The sequence below is a fragment of the Suncus etruscus genome, chromosome 2, assembly GCF_024139225.1.
Source record: "Suncus etruscus isolate mSunEtr1 chromosome 2, mSunEtr1.pri.cur, whole genome shotgun sequence".
In the NCBI taxonomy this organism is placed as follows: domain Eukaryota; kingdom Metazoa; phylum Chordata; class Mammalia; order Eulipotyphla; family Soricidae; genus Suncus; species Suncus etruscus.
Window position 1 is genome coordinate 23,318,939 of NC_064849.1, and position 16,164 is coordinate 23,335,102.

The window sequence follows — 16,164 nt, forward strand, 5'->3', positions numbered from 1 at the left end:
TGAAGGCATTAGGTACCTTTTAGCATCAGAATTAACAAAGACTGTCATAAAATAAATAAACTTATTTTTTTCCTTTTAAATGAGGACAGACTAAGGGAGGATGCCATTTCTGCTGATGCTTCCAAGTAGTCTTATTAGAAAATACCAGAAGCCAAGAATGTACTGAATAATATTTTTTTGAAAATAAGAAACTCCTTAGTACATTCCAGGAAGTTGATAGTGAGACTCAAACTAACTGGAGAAGTAAATGAAGCTGAGAACTGTCTGTGGATTCCTGCATTTCTGATCTCTGAAACTCCTTCCTGTCTCTGTACAGCTGAGCATCACTTACTGGGTACACCAAGCATCCAAATATATGATTTATGTAAATAGGAGGGGGTGGTTCTGGATAAGTTGGTCACATTTTATGCTGGAGGAAGTGGAGAGTTTTGAGAATTGAGTAGCTTGCTCTGAACTGTTACTGAGATGTCTTTTTCCCATATAGGATTTGGAGGGGGGAGTTTAATTACTTGCATGTACCAATGCCCTCCATGATCTGCATATTCCTTGATCAGGTCACATGTGAAAGACCTAGATAGGTTCCATAGAAAAGAATCTGATGGGTTGGGGGAGAACAAATTCAGGTACATGCTACACTCCAGCAACATACATGTGTGTATGTGTGTGTGTGCATGTGGGGGTGAATGGGAAATTAAATACAGGGAATCTCGTGCCAGAACTGCAGCAGTTAGAAATTATTGATCCTAGCTGGGCATGGAGTCTGGTCCTCAGCTATAGGGACTCTATCTGTTAAATTGTCAGAGGTATCACTGTTATTAGTTTTGATCAACTTTTTGAAAGGACTGCATAACTTCCAAAATAAGAAAATACCAGTTTACATGTGTCTTGTTCCTAGCTTCATGGAGAAAGAGGCTGGAAGAAAAGTAAATTGCTGTTAATAACTCTTTATGCTGCTTTCAGTACTTACACCAACATAAATAAATACCTTCCTCTGAAGATTAACTATTTTGAAACCACTGAAATCTTTGTGGCTCTGTGCTTCTTATATATTTGTATGAAAGTCAGTGTGTTCACTGATCTATACATCTGTCCATCTTGATTATTGTTTATCATCTCTATTAAATTTTTTTCTTTGGTATACTTGTCCTGATATAGCATGTATAATTTTATTGTTACTAGTAGTAGATTCATTCCATCCCTTCACGTTGCAGAAAGGACTAAATGTTGACTTAATCTACCTTTGTTCTCAGCATCTAGCTGATTAAATGCAGCAATCACTATTTCATCTGAAAAGGAACTTATTTACCTTATTATAGCAAGGAATTAAAGATTATACAGTTTATTGACTTTTTGGTTTTAACATTTTATATAAATTTTAAAGTATATTGCAAATATTGATCAAGAACCAGTCAAAAGCTAAAAGTACATGGACCAGTTAGACAGACACCTGCTTTCAAATAGTTCTGACAGATATAAAGCAAGGAAATGAGTTGAACTCTTTTAAGATGACAGATAAAAAAATAATTCAGGATATGAGAGTATTTCATTGAAGTTTGGATTCCAGAGGGAAAACAGTGTAATAGATTTGGCATTTTTGATAATCACATCATGTAAAAATAATCAATCAGGGCTGGAGCAATAATACCACAGCAGGTAGGATGTTTTTGCCTTGTATATGGCCTACTGGGGTTTGATCTCCAGCATCCAGCATCCCATGTCACTCCTCAGCTTGCCAGGAGTAATTTCTGAGCACGAATTACCCTGAGCACTGCTGGGCATGTGTCAAATATAAAATAAAATTAAATCAAAATTAAATATAACATAATTCATTAAGAGCTGGACAGGTTACCTGCTTTACACAGCCTGTTGAATCCAATTACTGATACTACATAGGTTCCCCTTAGCCCCAACCAAAGTGACCCCTGAGCACATAGCAGGAGTAAGTTCTGAGCATCACCAGATGTGGCACAGAAACAAAAAAGTAACTAAATAGGTTTCATATGTTGCTTAATTGTTTAATGAATAGAATGACAGCCAATGCATCTTTATCATTATCTTAGATGTTTTGAGTAGGAAGAAATCTTATCAAATGTCTTTAGAAAACAGACATAATTCTCAATTTTATACTCCTTTTCTCCACTAACTAAATAAATGTACTAAAAAATCAGACCATTGTCTGTATATTAAATCAGAAATAAAAATATCTTGACACTGTCTAATCCCCACAAATATATAAAATAAGACATTTTATAAGAAAATTGCCACTTGGAAAATTACTTAAAATAGAACTCGCGGAATATTTCATGAAATTCCACTGAACCATAGTATCTAAATAGTTGAAAAAACAATATATTCAATAGATAGACCTTGATTAAATAGGTTTTGGTGTCAACCTACAAGGAAGTACTGTGTACCCATTTTTCAATGATATTTGGAATGCCTTAATGGCATGGAAAAAATTTCACCAGTCTATTGCTAGGTGAAAGAAACATGTATAAAAATAAAATAAGCCAAAGTGTTACACAATCATCGATGGGGAATATATTTATAGGTAGCTTTTATTTTGTATCCTCATTTACTTTAAACATTTTAAATATTTTGTTAATAATACAACTTTTAAAAACCAGCAAGTTAATACTCCTGATTCTCCAATACCATATATAAAAGCACATTATATTCTTTTATTTGATTAAACAAAGAAAATAATATTAACCTAGTTGTCTTGGGTTTTTGCAGACAAACTTTATCAGTCAATACCAAAATAAAATATTGCAGATTTCAACTCTCTACTTGTAAGACCTTTTCCTTGAGAAACTCTTGAAACAACAAAATCTCCTAATGAGAAAAAGACTCACTTTTTGTACAATGACAAATCTCTTAAAGTTTCCAAATACTCTTGAAGTCATTTTCAAATATTAGAATCATTTTAAGAAATCCATGCAAAAAAAATCAAACTAACAAAAATAAATCTAGAGATTTAAAAGGGTATGTTACATTCTTAACTTTTTCAAGTACTGTCATAAAAATAAAATGTTTTTATATTTTAAGTATCTTAAATGTTATATTTTAAAATTGACCCAAACATCACACTTTAAAAAATGCTTTAACTATAATGATGTCAACATACTGAGAATATCAAATACCTTTAAATATGTCAACAGACACATTCATAAATAGATAATCCTTACCTTGATATTTGAAAATAATTTTTGGTTGTTTTATATGTCTATGTACCAAAACTAGATCTTTAAACTTCTGTGGATGCATAAAGATCATCAACTTTAATCAGTGAACAGGAGAGATGAAGCCATGATGATGAAAACTGGTTCTCCCTCTTTCTGGATCCCAGAGCACCATATCCCAAGAAGAAAACACCAACAAAATTCATGCCATGCTCCCAAGGATAGAACAGAAGAGAATGTTTTCCATATGTCAGCCATTCAAGAGCTTTAAATTTATTCTTGTTCTTTCTTCATCCCTCCAGGCGATCCATTGTTCTTAGAAAGAGTTGCAGAATCCTTAGCAAGGCTGGATTAATCCGCAGACAGTAAGGATTCTTTGTGTATGACCTTTCTTTGAGTTGGTTAAAGTCCAGGTTCTGTTTGGGAGGCATAGGAAGAGGTTGACTGGATCTCCTGCTTTGTAAACCAAGAGACTGGGCTTCTGGTCCTCTGATCAAGGTGCTCTTTACTCCCTCTAGGTTTTTAACAGGATTCATTACCCATTGGAACGGGTCAACTCGAATAAGGACTTAGCTTCACATTCTTGGTCTAGTCCTGACACCACATTTGGTGAAATGGCTCTATTCTCAGTGATTCTTAATGAGGCCAAGGAGAGGGTGATAGAAGAATGCTAACACAAGTCATAGAAGAAAATTTTCTTCATACCCCATTAGGGTGGTTCCAGGAACTGAGTCACTTTGTGGAACCACTTTTCACCCATAACTAAAGCCAAGGAAATCTGGTGAATCACATAACTAATTCTCTATTTCACTTAAATATCCATGGTGAGCCACATACAGACCTATGCGCTTCTTTCCTCTTATCCAATGAGCAACTTTTCAATTTTGGGGGGAAAGGAAGGCTTTTTTTTTTCTACACTCTTCTGTGCTCGAATTACACCTGGTCCTTCACTCAGGGATCATTCCTGTTAGGGCTCAGAGGACCATGTAAGACCATAATGAAACTTTGGTCAATTGTGTACAAGGAAAGCACTTTGACCACTGTACTGTTTTTCCGATACTTTCATTCTTGATTAACACAAGCACCTTAATCCTCTAAATTTTCTTCCACCTCACCTCCAGATCTAATCCAATACTCAGTTTTTTCCCCCCGTAGGGACATCTACTCTTTTTGTTGGTAGAAAATTAACTCAGTTTTGTTTTGTTTTGTTTTGTTTCTTTTGTTCAGAAATTCTGTTTGTCTTGGCTCTGTTCTTCAATAATCCAGGAGCTGTGAAATTTAAAATGTCTCTTCCCTCTCCAAACTTTGGATGCCTAAAGTTCAGCCCTTAGTATTTCTTAGGATTGTTTCTTCTGTGGGGCCTTAGTGTGTGAGCTGGCTACTCAATAGTGGTGCCTATATCTCCTGGCTTCTGCAGATGGTCTCCTTCACAGCCCACTACCTCCTGGTAGGCATCACCATCTACTATGACACATCTGTTTCCTGGGCTTCTTGCTTCTAAAGACTCAATGAATCTCCACCATCTAACCACATGTCAACATTTCAACTCTATTCATTTCTTCACATTTGGAACAATACATGTAATTGTTGCTGGACTTAAAAATGTGGGTATTGGGGGCTGGAGAGAGAGTATGGAGGTAAGGTGTTTGCCTTTTATGAAGAAGGTCATCGGTTCGAATCCCGGGGTCCCATATGGTCCCCCGTGCCTGCCAGGAGCAATTTCTGAGCATGGAGCCAGGAATAACCCCTGAGCACTGCCGGGTGTAACCCAAAAACCACAACAACAACAAAAAAACTTTGGGTATTGGTCTTGGTACCCTCTATTATTTCCCTCTCAATTTGTGAGGCAGAACAAGATTGTTTAAGTTATGTGGTTCTGTTTGAAGGTAAGGAAAAAAAAAGAAAAAGAAAAAGAAAAAAGGGGGGTGGCAAAAATTTAAACAAGCTAAAAATGGGAGGAGTCCTTCTAGAGACTATAAAAATCAGTTTAAGAAAAGAAAGGGAAAAAGGAAGAAAAGCATAAAAATAATACAAAAAAAAGGCCAAACAGACTTATGAACATTGAGTAGAAATAAAAAATGATCAGACTTAAAAAACACTAAATCCTAGTCCTAAGCCAACTACAACAGAATCTATACCCAATCTACAACAAGCTAGACACAGAAGGAACCACTTATATTAGCAGGCAGGGCGGGACGCAAAGGAGGGGCGATATGGGATGCATGCTGGAAACAGGGGTGGAGGGAAGACAACATTGGTGGTGGGAATGCCCCTGATTCAATGTCACTATGTACCTAAAATACTACTGTGAATGATTTGTAATCCACTTTGGTCAAAATAAAAATTATTAATAAAAAAATTGGGGTATTGGGACCAGAGGCACAGTACAGGAAGGAAAGTGTTTGCCTTAGGTATGGTGACCCCAATTCTATTCAGGTACTGCAACTCCAGAAATCACTCCTGAGTACAGAGACTGGAATAAGCCCCTGAGAAGTTCTGGGTTTGGTTTAAGTCCATTTCCCCACTAGTAAATAAAAATATAAGTATTAACATCACCAGACATTTTGTTGAATAATATCTTCAGTAAATGTACTATTTCCATTTTTAGATAAGAAACAGATCCTTAGAAGTAACTTTGAAGTACTTTGTAGCAGAAACCTTTCTAGTAAATTGAAGTCCTATATATGTGACGGAGACTTAGTTTATATATTAAAAGGAAAGGCAAGAGACAGTATGTTGGTTTTCTATGTATTTATCCTTTTCTTCATTCCCCTTCCTTCATGTTTGTTGCCTTGTGATCTTTCCCCCTAATTCCTCATGCATGTGACTGTCATTTGGTAGCAGGAAACTATAGATAGTTAAGTGTATCTGAATGGTCACTTTTATGGCTTTCATCATTGGAGCCAATCTCAGTTTTCTATCTCAAATATTTTAAAAATAATTACATAGATATTTAGGCATGACTCATATTGATTCAATGTCTTTAAGTAAAATACATCATTGTGACATTTGTTTATTTTCTAGGGCAAATAGTAAAAAAAACAACAACCTCTTCTCCATCCAGATATTATCTATAGCCTTCATTCCCCTCTATTATCTGGACACTGTTTACATTGACCCAGACTGTCCAGGATAGAGATCCCAGGAGGGCATGTGGACATTTATTTGAAATGTGACTAGTTCCAACTGAGATGTTCTAGAAATAAAAGAAAGATATCCTATATTTTAAAAGCTTAATATAAAAAAAGTTGTAAAATTTTTTAATGCTTTTAAAAAGTGGTTAGATATTGAAGTAATAATATTATAATAATATACTAAAGCTAATATCATCTGATTTTTCAATTTTTTTCTATGGGACTCCTGGAACATTTTTAATTACCTAGGCAGTTCAGAGTTATAATTCACTTTATATTGCTATTGTATGACAGGATCTAGATGTTTCTTATCTGGATTTAAGGTTGTAAAAAGTACAGGGTCAATGTAATCTCATTCAGTTTAGGTTAGGAAATGTGTCTGAAGCCAGAAGCCTTAATTGGAAATTATGTGAGAAACCTGGGATGAATGGAAAGACTGACAAAGTACTTCCAGAAGGCAGAGCCAACAATTACATGTGGTGAGGTAAAGGCAGAGCCTAGAGTAAGCTGCTGTCTTACCAGATTATTAATGATGAAGACAATTGAGAAAAATGAAGTAAGTGGAAGTGTTGCTGGTAGGCTACTGTGGGGGTTCTCTGGGACTACTCCCAAATTAGAATTAAGATGTCACTCCTAGCAGTGATTAGAAGACCATTAAGTGCTGAGGATCAAGCCTGGGACTCCTATCTATATGCAAAGCTATTTCCCCAGCTTCAGAAAACAACTATTTTGTTAATTGAATACACTTCTTTTTTTTTTTTTTGTTTTTGGGCCACACCTGGTGGTGCTCAGGGGTTACTCCTGGCTGTCTGCTCAGAAATAGCTCCTGGCAGGCACGGGGGACCATATGGGACACCGGGATTCGAACCAACCACCTTAGGTCCTGGATCGGCTGCTTGCAAGGCAAACACCACAGTGCTATCTCTCCGGGCCCTTGAATACACTTTTATTTTTGTTTTTTGTTTTTTGTTTTTTTTGGGGGTGGGTTGGGTCACATCCGGCAGTGCTCAGGGGTTACTCCTGACTCCAGGTTCAGAAATCACTCTGGCAGGCTCTGGGGACCATATGGGATGCAGGGGTTCGAACTAATGACCTTCTGCATGAAAGGCAAACGCCTTACTTCCATGCTATCTCTCCAGCCCCTGTTTTTGTTTTTGTTTTTTTAATTATCTCTCAAACTGAATGAAACCAGAAGTGGAATAAAGAGCTTAAGTTAGGGTTAGAAAGTTTAGGTTGAGGATAGATATAAACCTCACAGAAGAAAATATATGCGCTGTATACAATGTGTTGTGTGTGTATGTGTTTTTTTGTTTTTTTTTTTTTACCAATATCAAAAAATTTTTCTCATAGTGGCAAAAGCCTCTTGGTCCAAAGATCATAGCAGAAGCATAGGCAAATCCTCAAGGATGAAGGACCAGGCTCTTTGCATATCTGATACTCCATTGCTAGGATTCTCCACCAATAGGGTGATGATTTTCATCAGCTATAACATGCACAGTGAACACCAGGCAGTTAATCCTGTGCTGACTGCAACATAATTTTAGCAACATAGCTAAAACTATAAGGTAACTACAACTTCACCAGCTTCCATCTTTCCAAGAATTATGCCTGAAAACAAATGAGTTACTGCCACTCAAGAGAACTACTTAAGAAGGAAAGACAGAGAAAGAAAATATCTTCCTTGTGGTTGACTTGACTGACACTTCATCCAACAGGAATCCACAATGTTTAGAGAAAGTGCACAGTGGAAACAGGTAGGAAAAGGTTGAGTCAGACAATATGAGATGTATTGGGTTTCCTTACTCTTAGACTATAACTATAGAACTCACTCCTTCTGGGGCAGGTCTCCTGGAAGTCACAAGGGAACACTGTCATTTTCCCTTTGAGAGAAATCTGTGTGTTGTGAATTGAATGGGATGGAGCAGGATGGGATGAAGCAGGGTGCTGATTGCTCTCATACTATGCACTTATTGTCTCCCTATGGGTAAGAGTCAGCAGACAGAAGAGACAGGGCAGACTCCTAGACCTTGAAATAGCAGAAAAAAATAAAAGAGAACATAAGTCAGTATAAAATAATTTCAGAAATAAAAAGGGGGATAGGGGATGAAGAGATATATAGCATGTATTAGTATAATATAGTTGCCATGTACCCTTGCCTTGTTTATCGCTGACCCATATTAGTTTTCCCTGCACCTTATATGGTCCTAGAGCCCCATTAGGAGTAATCCTGGAATACAGAACAAGGAGTAAACCCTAAGCATAGCACCAGTTGTACCCACAAAACCAAAATTTTTAAGTGGGGGTAGAAATTTTTAAAAAAAAGAAAGAACAAAACTCAGACTCCAAATAAAACTGCAAAAATATGACTGTCACTAAATGTAGTGGACAGCAATAATCGCAGAAATTTCTATATAATTTATGATATATGATGTGAAAGACATGATAAAAATGTTTTTCTGAGCAAGAGAGATAGTACTGTGTGGAAGGCATTTGTCTTGCATCCAGCCAATCTGAATTCAGTCTCCATCACCCAAATGGTCCTTTGAGTCCACCAAGAGTGATCCCTGAACTCAGAACCAGAAATAAGTCTTGAGAACCAAAAGAAAAACTTGTTATGATTATTAAGCCACTAAGTAACCAGTTCAAAGGGGCAGTATATTCTTTCTCATTTTAAGATGAGTACCCATAAACTATTACAATTATAAACAATTATAAACTATCCATAAACTATTACAGTTATGTGTTAATTAAAAATCTAAGAGTGAATAGCCCCAGAGCTGCAAGTTATGCTAAGGGTTATTTAGAAAACTCTAAACCTGAAAACTAGAAACAACAAAAGAGAGTGAAAAAAAAACTGAAGATAAATTTGAGAAATGTCACATAATTCAATGCATGCAGAAAATAAGAAATTTTAAAAATGAATGTGAAGATATATCTTGGATCTTCAGGATTTAACAACTGTGGTAAAAGCACCATCAACTCCCATACTTGTAACAGATACTAGAACCTCCTACTTGATGAAGATAGTCTCTTGGTCTCATGAAAGACTGATGAGCTTTGCATGTCAGGACAAAGGTAGCAGGGAAAGGGAAGAATTTTCCTAGTGGTTCCCAGTTTCCAATGGTCAAAGTTCTTCCTGTGGGTATTCAACCCTGTACTTCTACAGTACAATAAGAAGACAGGTGATAGAATGTGCTAAAAAGTCTGGCAGCTGGGGGAAGTCAGTGCCATATTCCAGGAGTAAGGAGAGCTTGAGAATATATAGGTGGTCCATGAAATATATTAAACAAGTAAAGAGACCCAGAGATAAATATAAGAGACAGACATGCTGAGAATGTCAGGAATAGAGATGGAGCAAGGCACAATACATAAAAAGAAAAGTCTTAAACCATCCAAGATTTGATGAAAAATAAAGTATCTCATTAATATCCAAGGAGGAAAAGGAATATAAAGGACACATACATTGTAATTTGAATAACAAACTCCGAATCTTGATCTAATTGTGTACACAGAAATTATTGACACCAGGATATGTTCTAACGCCACTTTCTATTTTAAAATACCTGAAATAATTTCTGTATGTTTGGACATTACCTGATACTGCAGAAATGAGCAACTTCATATTTTATGGCCTAATGACCAGATTCACTGGTGGGTCCCTCATATTTCTGAATATTACTTTGGAAGTCCCCCCCAAAATTAACATTTACATGATGCATGGGATACAGAAATCAATTAGAAGAATTTAAATGTAATGAAATTATAAGATATCACTTATTTAAATATGTGATACCAAAGTGTGTGAACGAAGTTTTTAGCCTTAGGCCTTGAACTATTTAAATAGCATTGATTTATGTAAAGTTCTTGACCAAAGCCAAAATACAAAATTAAATTTTGTATTTCTATAATACTTATTTAAACCTACCATTTATGGGCCAAAGTGATAGTTCAGAGAGTAGAATGATTGCCTTTTATTCAGCCAACCCAGGTTTGATACCTGGCACCATATAAATTCTTCCCAAAGTACTGTCAGGAGAAATACCTGAGTACATAATTTGAGATAATCCCTGAGAATCACCAATGTGGCCCAATTCAAACCAACAACAAATGGGCACCATGTCAGTTACTTAGAAATTAAAGAACCAGACAACTCCAAAATATTGCGAGACATTAAAGCCCCCAATAAACAGAATCATAAATAAAAACAAATAGACCTGTACTTGAACCATGTACTTGTTCCCACCTTTGTAGATTTTACAATGCAAGGTAAATAGGTAAAAAATAAAAGCTATTCAATAAATTGTGTTGGAAGAATTTATCTACATAATAAATGATAAAGCTCATATCCCACATGTAAGAGTTAAATAAAATAGCTTTAATGAAGGAGAATATAATCTCAGGGAAGAAAAGGATTTTTCAATAAGATACAAAATGTAAAACATCAAGGTCAAGTTTGATGGTTGTTTGATCTTTTAATGTCAAAAAGTTAAATCATAAAGTTCTTATAACCAAAGAAAGAAAATCAGAGTTTAATAAAAAATTGTTGCACATTTAAATGGTAAAAGTTTAGTATCCAAAGAGACAAATAACTTTTAATTCACTCAAAACAAAGGGACAAAGAATAGAGACAAAGGATAGTTCATTTAATTTACACTGAGAGAAATATAAACTATCAATCAAAATATGAAAAGATTTACAAATCACAAGTCAGAACAAGACCCTATATCATATTCACTAACACATAAGTACATCAAGCTTTGTTGAGCATAATGGGGAAATAGGTACTTTTGGTACTTGATTGATTTGATTGGTACAACCGTTTTGGAGCTCAATTGATAGTTCTTAATAAGATTGAAACATTTGGGGCTGGAGCGATAGAGCAGCGGTAGAGCATTTGCCTTGCATGCGGCTGACCCAGGATGGACCTTGGTTCCATCACTGGTGTCCCATCTGGTCCCCCAAGCCAGGAGCAATTTCTGAGCCAGAAAAAATCCCCTGAGCGTCACCGGGTGTGGCCCAAAAAGCAAAAACAAAACAAACAAACAAAAAAGATTGAAACATTTTTTCTGAAAGTGCATTCCAGAAAAAAAAAACTCTTTAAAACAAAAATGCTCAGGAATATACTTGTTGTAATAGCATTGCAACTTTGCAAAAGAAAAATGTAGAAACTCACTGTGTTTAGGGAGATAGACAAATAAACTTGGTTGTGTTTATGTAACTGGTTCTATACAGCATCTATCTTAGCAACTGTATACAAATAAATAGTATCTATAGTCATAAACATGGATTAAACCCAAGCCCATAATATTGAGTGACACAAGTAAATTCCAACAGGTATGAATAATATGAAGTCATTCACTTTATGCATTTGAGGGACCACAAAATAATATTTATTTTTTGTCAAGACTACACATACATACACACTGAGTTTAAATTTGAAACCATGCACAGGAATGATTTACACAAACCTCTAGGACGAAAGAGGATAATGAGTTTCTGTCTTTTACATTGGTTTTTCTAAAAGAAAAGATCTAAGAGCGAACAGTCCAAAGCTTAAAAGTATTTTTAGTAATACTTTTGATATCTGTCAATTTACTGTTCAAAATATGTTCTAATCCAACTTAATTTCTTTTTAAATTTACCAAATAAAGCATTCTATCAATGTACAATATTTTTTCAGCACTAATATTTACTTGCAATATTTTGTATGAAATTTTGAGGGAAAAAAAAAAAGGAAAAGCAACCTCCTATTCTTGAGATGTTGTAAAAGCAAGCTCTCTAACTTTGCTCTCATATCATATGTCTGCTGAGACAGCAAAGTATCTCTTTTAGTCTCAAGGGGGTAAGATAATATTTTGGGGGGTTCAGTAGAGGACCAGGCCTAGGATAAGAATCCAAAAGCAAAGAATTAGAAATATTTCACTCTGCGATTCTCCTAAACAAATGGTATAGGTACAGATCTCCATCCTGTCTGAACCTCTCTATGAATCAACACCTCCTTTAATTAGGAGAAATGCTGATGAAAGAGCAGATATAAGAATAAAATTATGTCCTGAACTATCACAGCACAGTATCATGACCTTTTTGGGATTTTGTTTTTGTTTTTGGTCATATTCAATGATCTCTTCATTCAAGAATCACTCCAGCCAGGTTTGGGGAACTATATTGGATGTTGTGTTGGCTACATGAAAGACAAGGGCCATACGCAGTGTGTTATCATTCTGGCCCATATGATGGTCTTGTAACAAAATTTAGCCACTACTTATACATTGTTTGGTTCTCTTTATATTTGCCTTTTATCAAAAACAAACAAAACAAAATCCAAACCAAACAAAAGAAGCAACAACAAAGGAGCTGGAGTGGTGGTGCTAGAGGTAGGGCGACTATCTTTCAAGTGTTAGCCTAGTACAGACCATGGTTTGATTCCCCAGCATCCCACATGGTCCCCCCAAGCCAGGAGAAATTTCTGAGCTCATAGCCAGCAGTAATTCCTGAGTGTCAATGGGTGTGGCCTCAAAAAACCAAATAAACAAAAAAGAAGCAACAACAACAACAACAACAACAACAAAAACCATCAACAGTGTCTTATCTATGTGCTAACTCAAAGAATTTGAGCATTTTCCCTGGAAAATAGATTCCCATCTTCTCCCTCAAAAGGAGAAGGGACAATGTTGAGTCTGAAGTCTGAAATATTAATAATTCAGTGTCCGAAGTGTACCCTACCCCATAATCTCACTTATGAACTCACCTTCTGGCACTACAAAAAGTTCCAGATTCTCCATTTGACAGCTGAGAAAAGGAAGGCTCAGAAAAGACAAGTTGCTTTGTAGAGGGAAAAGTTCTGGCACTCTCTGCTTTTACCAATTAATCTGTCCAAATTCCTTTCCTAGACAAGGTGAAGATTCATTTAAAGCTTTTCATGCCATTGTGTCATTTGGCAGGTGGTGGAAGTGATATTCATAACATTTAACTAAGACTTAACTCAAATGATGATGCTGGTAACTTAATTGTAATATTGTCAAAAATCTAGTAAGATTTAATTAAACTTTACCAAAACCATACATGTAAAATAATGGGATATTGCAATAAATTAAAAACTAATATTTTTATATGTCAGAGCTTACATAGAAAGCATGTTTTTTTATATTTATGTTGGTGTAAAGGCATATCTTTGTGCCATTCCTTTATTTGGGGGGGGGTCACACCTGGTGACACTCAGGGTTACTCCTGGCTCTGCATTCAGAAATCACTCCTGTCTGGCTCAGGGGTATTCAACTTGGGTCAGTTTCTTGCAAGGCAAATACCTTACTCACTATGCCATCCCCTCAACTCCTTTGTGTCATTCTTTGCTCTTTCTCTACTCCTCCCCAATCTCATTTCTTCTAGGGGATGTAAGTGAAAACCACTCTCTGGAACTCCTCTTCAGACCATCTCAGAAAACTTCCATAGGGTTTACAATTGTTAGAATTATGTGTTCCAGGATTAAAGTTGATAGAAATTTCTCTTGGGTGAGTTTTCTCCATAATGGCCAGAAGACTGAGTGACTTGGGCATATCATTCCTAGTACGGGCAAACTGCATTTTTGTGGGAACCAGTTACATGAAGATATTACATGGATTACAAAATCTATTAGAATGCAAAACACAAAATCATCCCCAAAACTGATAGAGGAAGGGCCTATTAAATTTGGTTTAGTTCTCCTTGAAAAACTATGCCATGGCAAAAATAAAGAGTAGCACACTGGTGCCTATTTTCATGTTCAGCCCCTCTGCCAGGCCATGCTGTGCTCTGCTCACCAAGAGGACATCCTGTGTCTGTGTTCTCACTGCCTCATATCTGTCAACCATCCTTTACCCACTGATTCCCTTTACATGTCTTTACCTCTATTTCTTTTCCTCTACCTGTCTATCAATCTATTATCAATTTATCTATTAGCTTATCTCTTATTATCTATTATCCTCCATTTTATCTGTCTCATATCTTTCTTAACAGCTGTCTGTAATCTATATATCCACCCACCCACCCACCCATCCACCCACCCATCCATCTCATTTGCCCACCCACTCATCCAGCCATCCACCAACCCATTCATCCATCCATCCATCCATCCACCCATCCACCCATCCATTCATCTATTTATTAATCTATCACTTATCTATCTATCTATCTATCTATCTATCTATCTATCTATCTATCTATCTATCTATCCAATCCATCAATCATCACCCATCTATAAACTTTGGAGATCTTTCCCCTACCTGACTCTTGGGTACTAGCCACTTTTCCTGAGAGCGCCTTTCGTTGATCCCGCAGACAGGTGACTTTGGTGGCCTCCCCACACCACCCTCCCTTGAAGCAAGCATTCACCACCGCAGCCACCTAGGCAGGGGCTTGGTGACAGTGGCCCTTCTTGTCCAAAACCTTAGCAGATTGCAGGACTTCTCAGGGTCGGAGTGCACAACCGCCCCTCACTCACCTTGCCCTCGGAGGGCTCCTGGGCCTGGAGCAGCAGCAGGAGTGGCAGCAATAGCACCGCGGGCAACCTCGGCGAAGGCCCGGGGCACATGGCGAGCCCAGCGTGCCCCGCAGCCTCTCGGTCAACGCGTCCCCTGAGCGGGCGCAGGGTGAGGAAACCCTTGGAGAGGCTCGCTCAGAACTGCCCGCCGGGCCGATTCTCTAGGGCTCAGTCGTCCTTCCCCACCGAGGTTTTTGACTGTGCTCCAGGGGAGGGAGGTGCTCTGATCCCTCCCTCGTCCCCCCTTCTCCACTCCGCCCCCCTATTCTCCAGGCACTGTCCCTTGGAGCCGGGCATCCTGCCCAGGCGAGAAAGGAGAGCACGCCTGGGTAGCAGGAGGACAGGGATGCAAGGTAAGGGAGGGATTGGAGAGGGGATGGTCCCCCAAGTCCTGGAGCGAAGGCAGGGGAGGATGGGGTGTAGGTTGGAGGTGGGAATCTTTGGGGATGTGCGCTGGGTTAGTGCAAGCTGGAGGGAGTGGCCAGCGGGCGTGCCCAGATTAAACGGAGGCGAGCCGGGTGTCGGCATTTGGATCACTGCTGTCTCCTGCGGCGGTGCCTTCGCTCCCTTTCACCAACCCGCCCCGACGTGCCGCCTTAGGACTTGGCCTTTGGAGAGACAACCCTGGGGCAGCTGAATTTCTGCGCGTCGGTGCTTGGAGGTGTGCACCGCGGCCAGTACCCTGTGAGGTAAGGCGCTGTTCTGGCCAATGTGGACAGTGACCCGGCGGAGAGAGGGGACAGCACAGAGGGCACAGCAGAGAGGGCATCGAGGGTGGCGCGCTCCTGGGGCACGGGCGGGGTGGAATTAGGGGCCCAGGGGTCAGCAGAGGAGAGCTTGTCTGGCTCCGGGGCTTGTCTGCCTGCCTGGGTTTGAACTGTGTTTTGATTCATTTGGAGGCTCAGGTTACCAGCCTGGCAGCCTGGGCACTTAGACATGCCAAGAGCAGGAGGCAGCTGAGGGGAAAGAGAAAGCCATCCTATTATCTGCCGCATTGAACCGGCTTTCGGGCTAAATCTAATCTGCGGAAGTACAGGGGAAGCCAAGAACCAACTTTGTCCAGCTATCTCCCTCTGTGTGTCCTTCCTGGAGGAGGTGGCAAACGTCAGCTTCTGGCTACTTAAGTCCACTCTTAGCAAATTTGACTAATTCTTGTACTCTTGACAGTTACTCTAGAGAAGCAAATATTTTTTTTCACATATTTTTTAAAGATCCTTGTGCAAAAGGAAGCCATTAAATACACAAACGTCAACGAAATCAGAATCTGTTTCCTGGGGATGTGATGACCAAGTGTTAAAAGGCATAAGGTTAATACGCTTTTATCATTGTTACT

At 38.3% G+C, this 16,164-nt stretch overlaps 1 protein-coding gene across 1 annotated transcript in view; it reads right to left on the reverse strand.

The window, feature by feature from the left end:
* COL4A3 (collagen type IV alpha 3 chain) overlaps window positions 1–14,997 on the reverse strand; it is a 151,166-nt gene extending 136,169 nt beyond the window's left edge. Inside the window, exon 1 of the mRNA XM_049768301.1 lies at window positions 14,793–14,997. Within this exon, the coding sequence (XP_049624258.1) occupies window positions 14,793–14,882 (90 nt within the window). The 5' untranslated portion in view covers window positions 14,883–14,997. The remainder of the gene's footprint in view (window positions 1–14,792) is intronic.
* Between the last annotated feature and the right edge of the window lie 1,167 nt (window positions 14,998–16,164).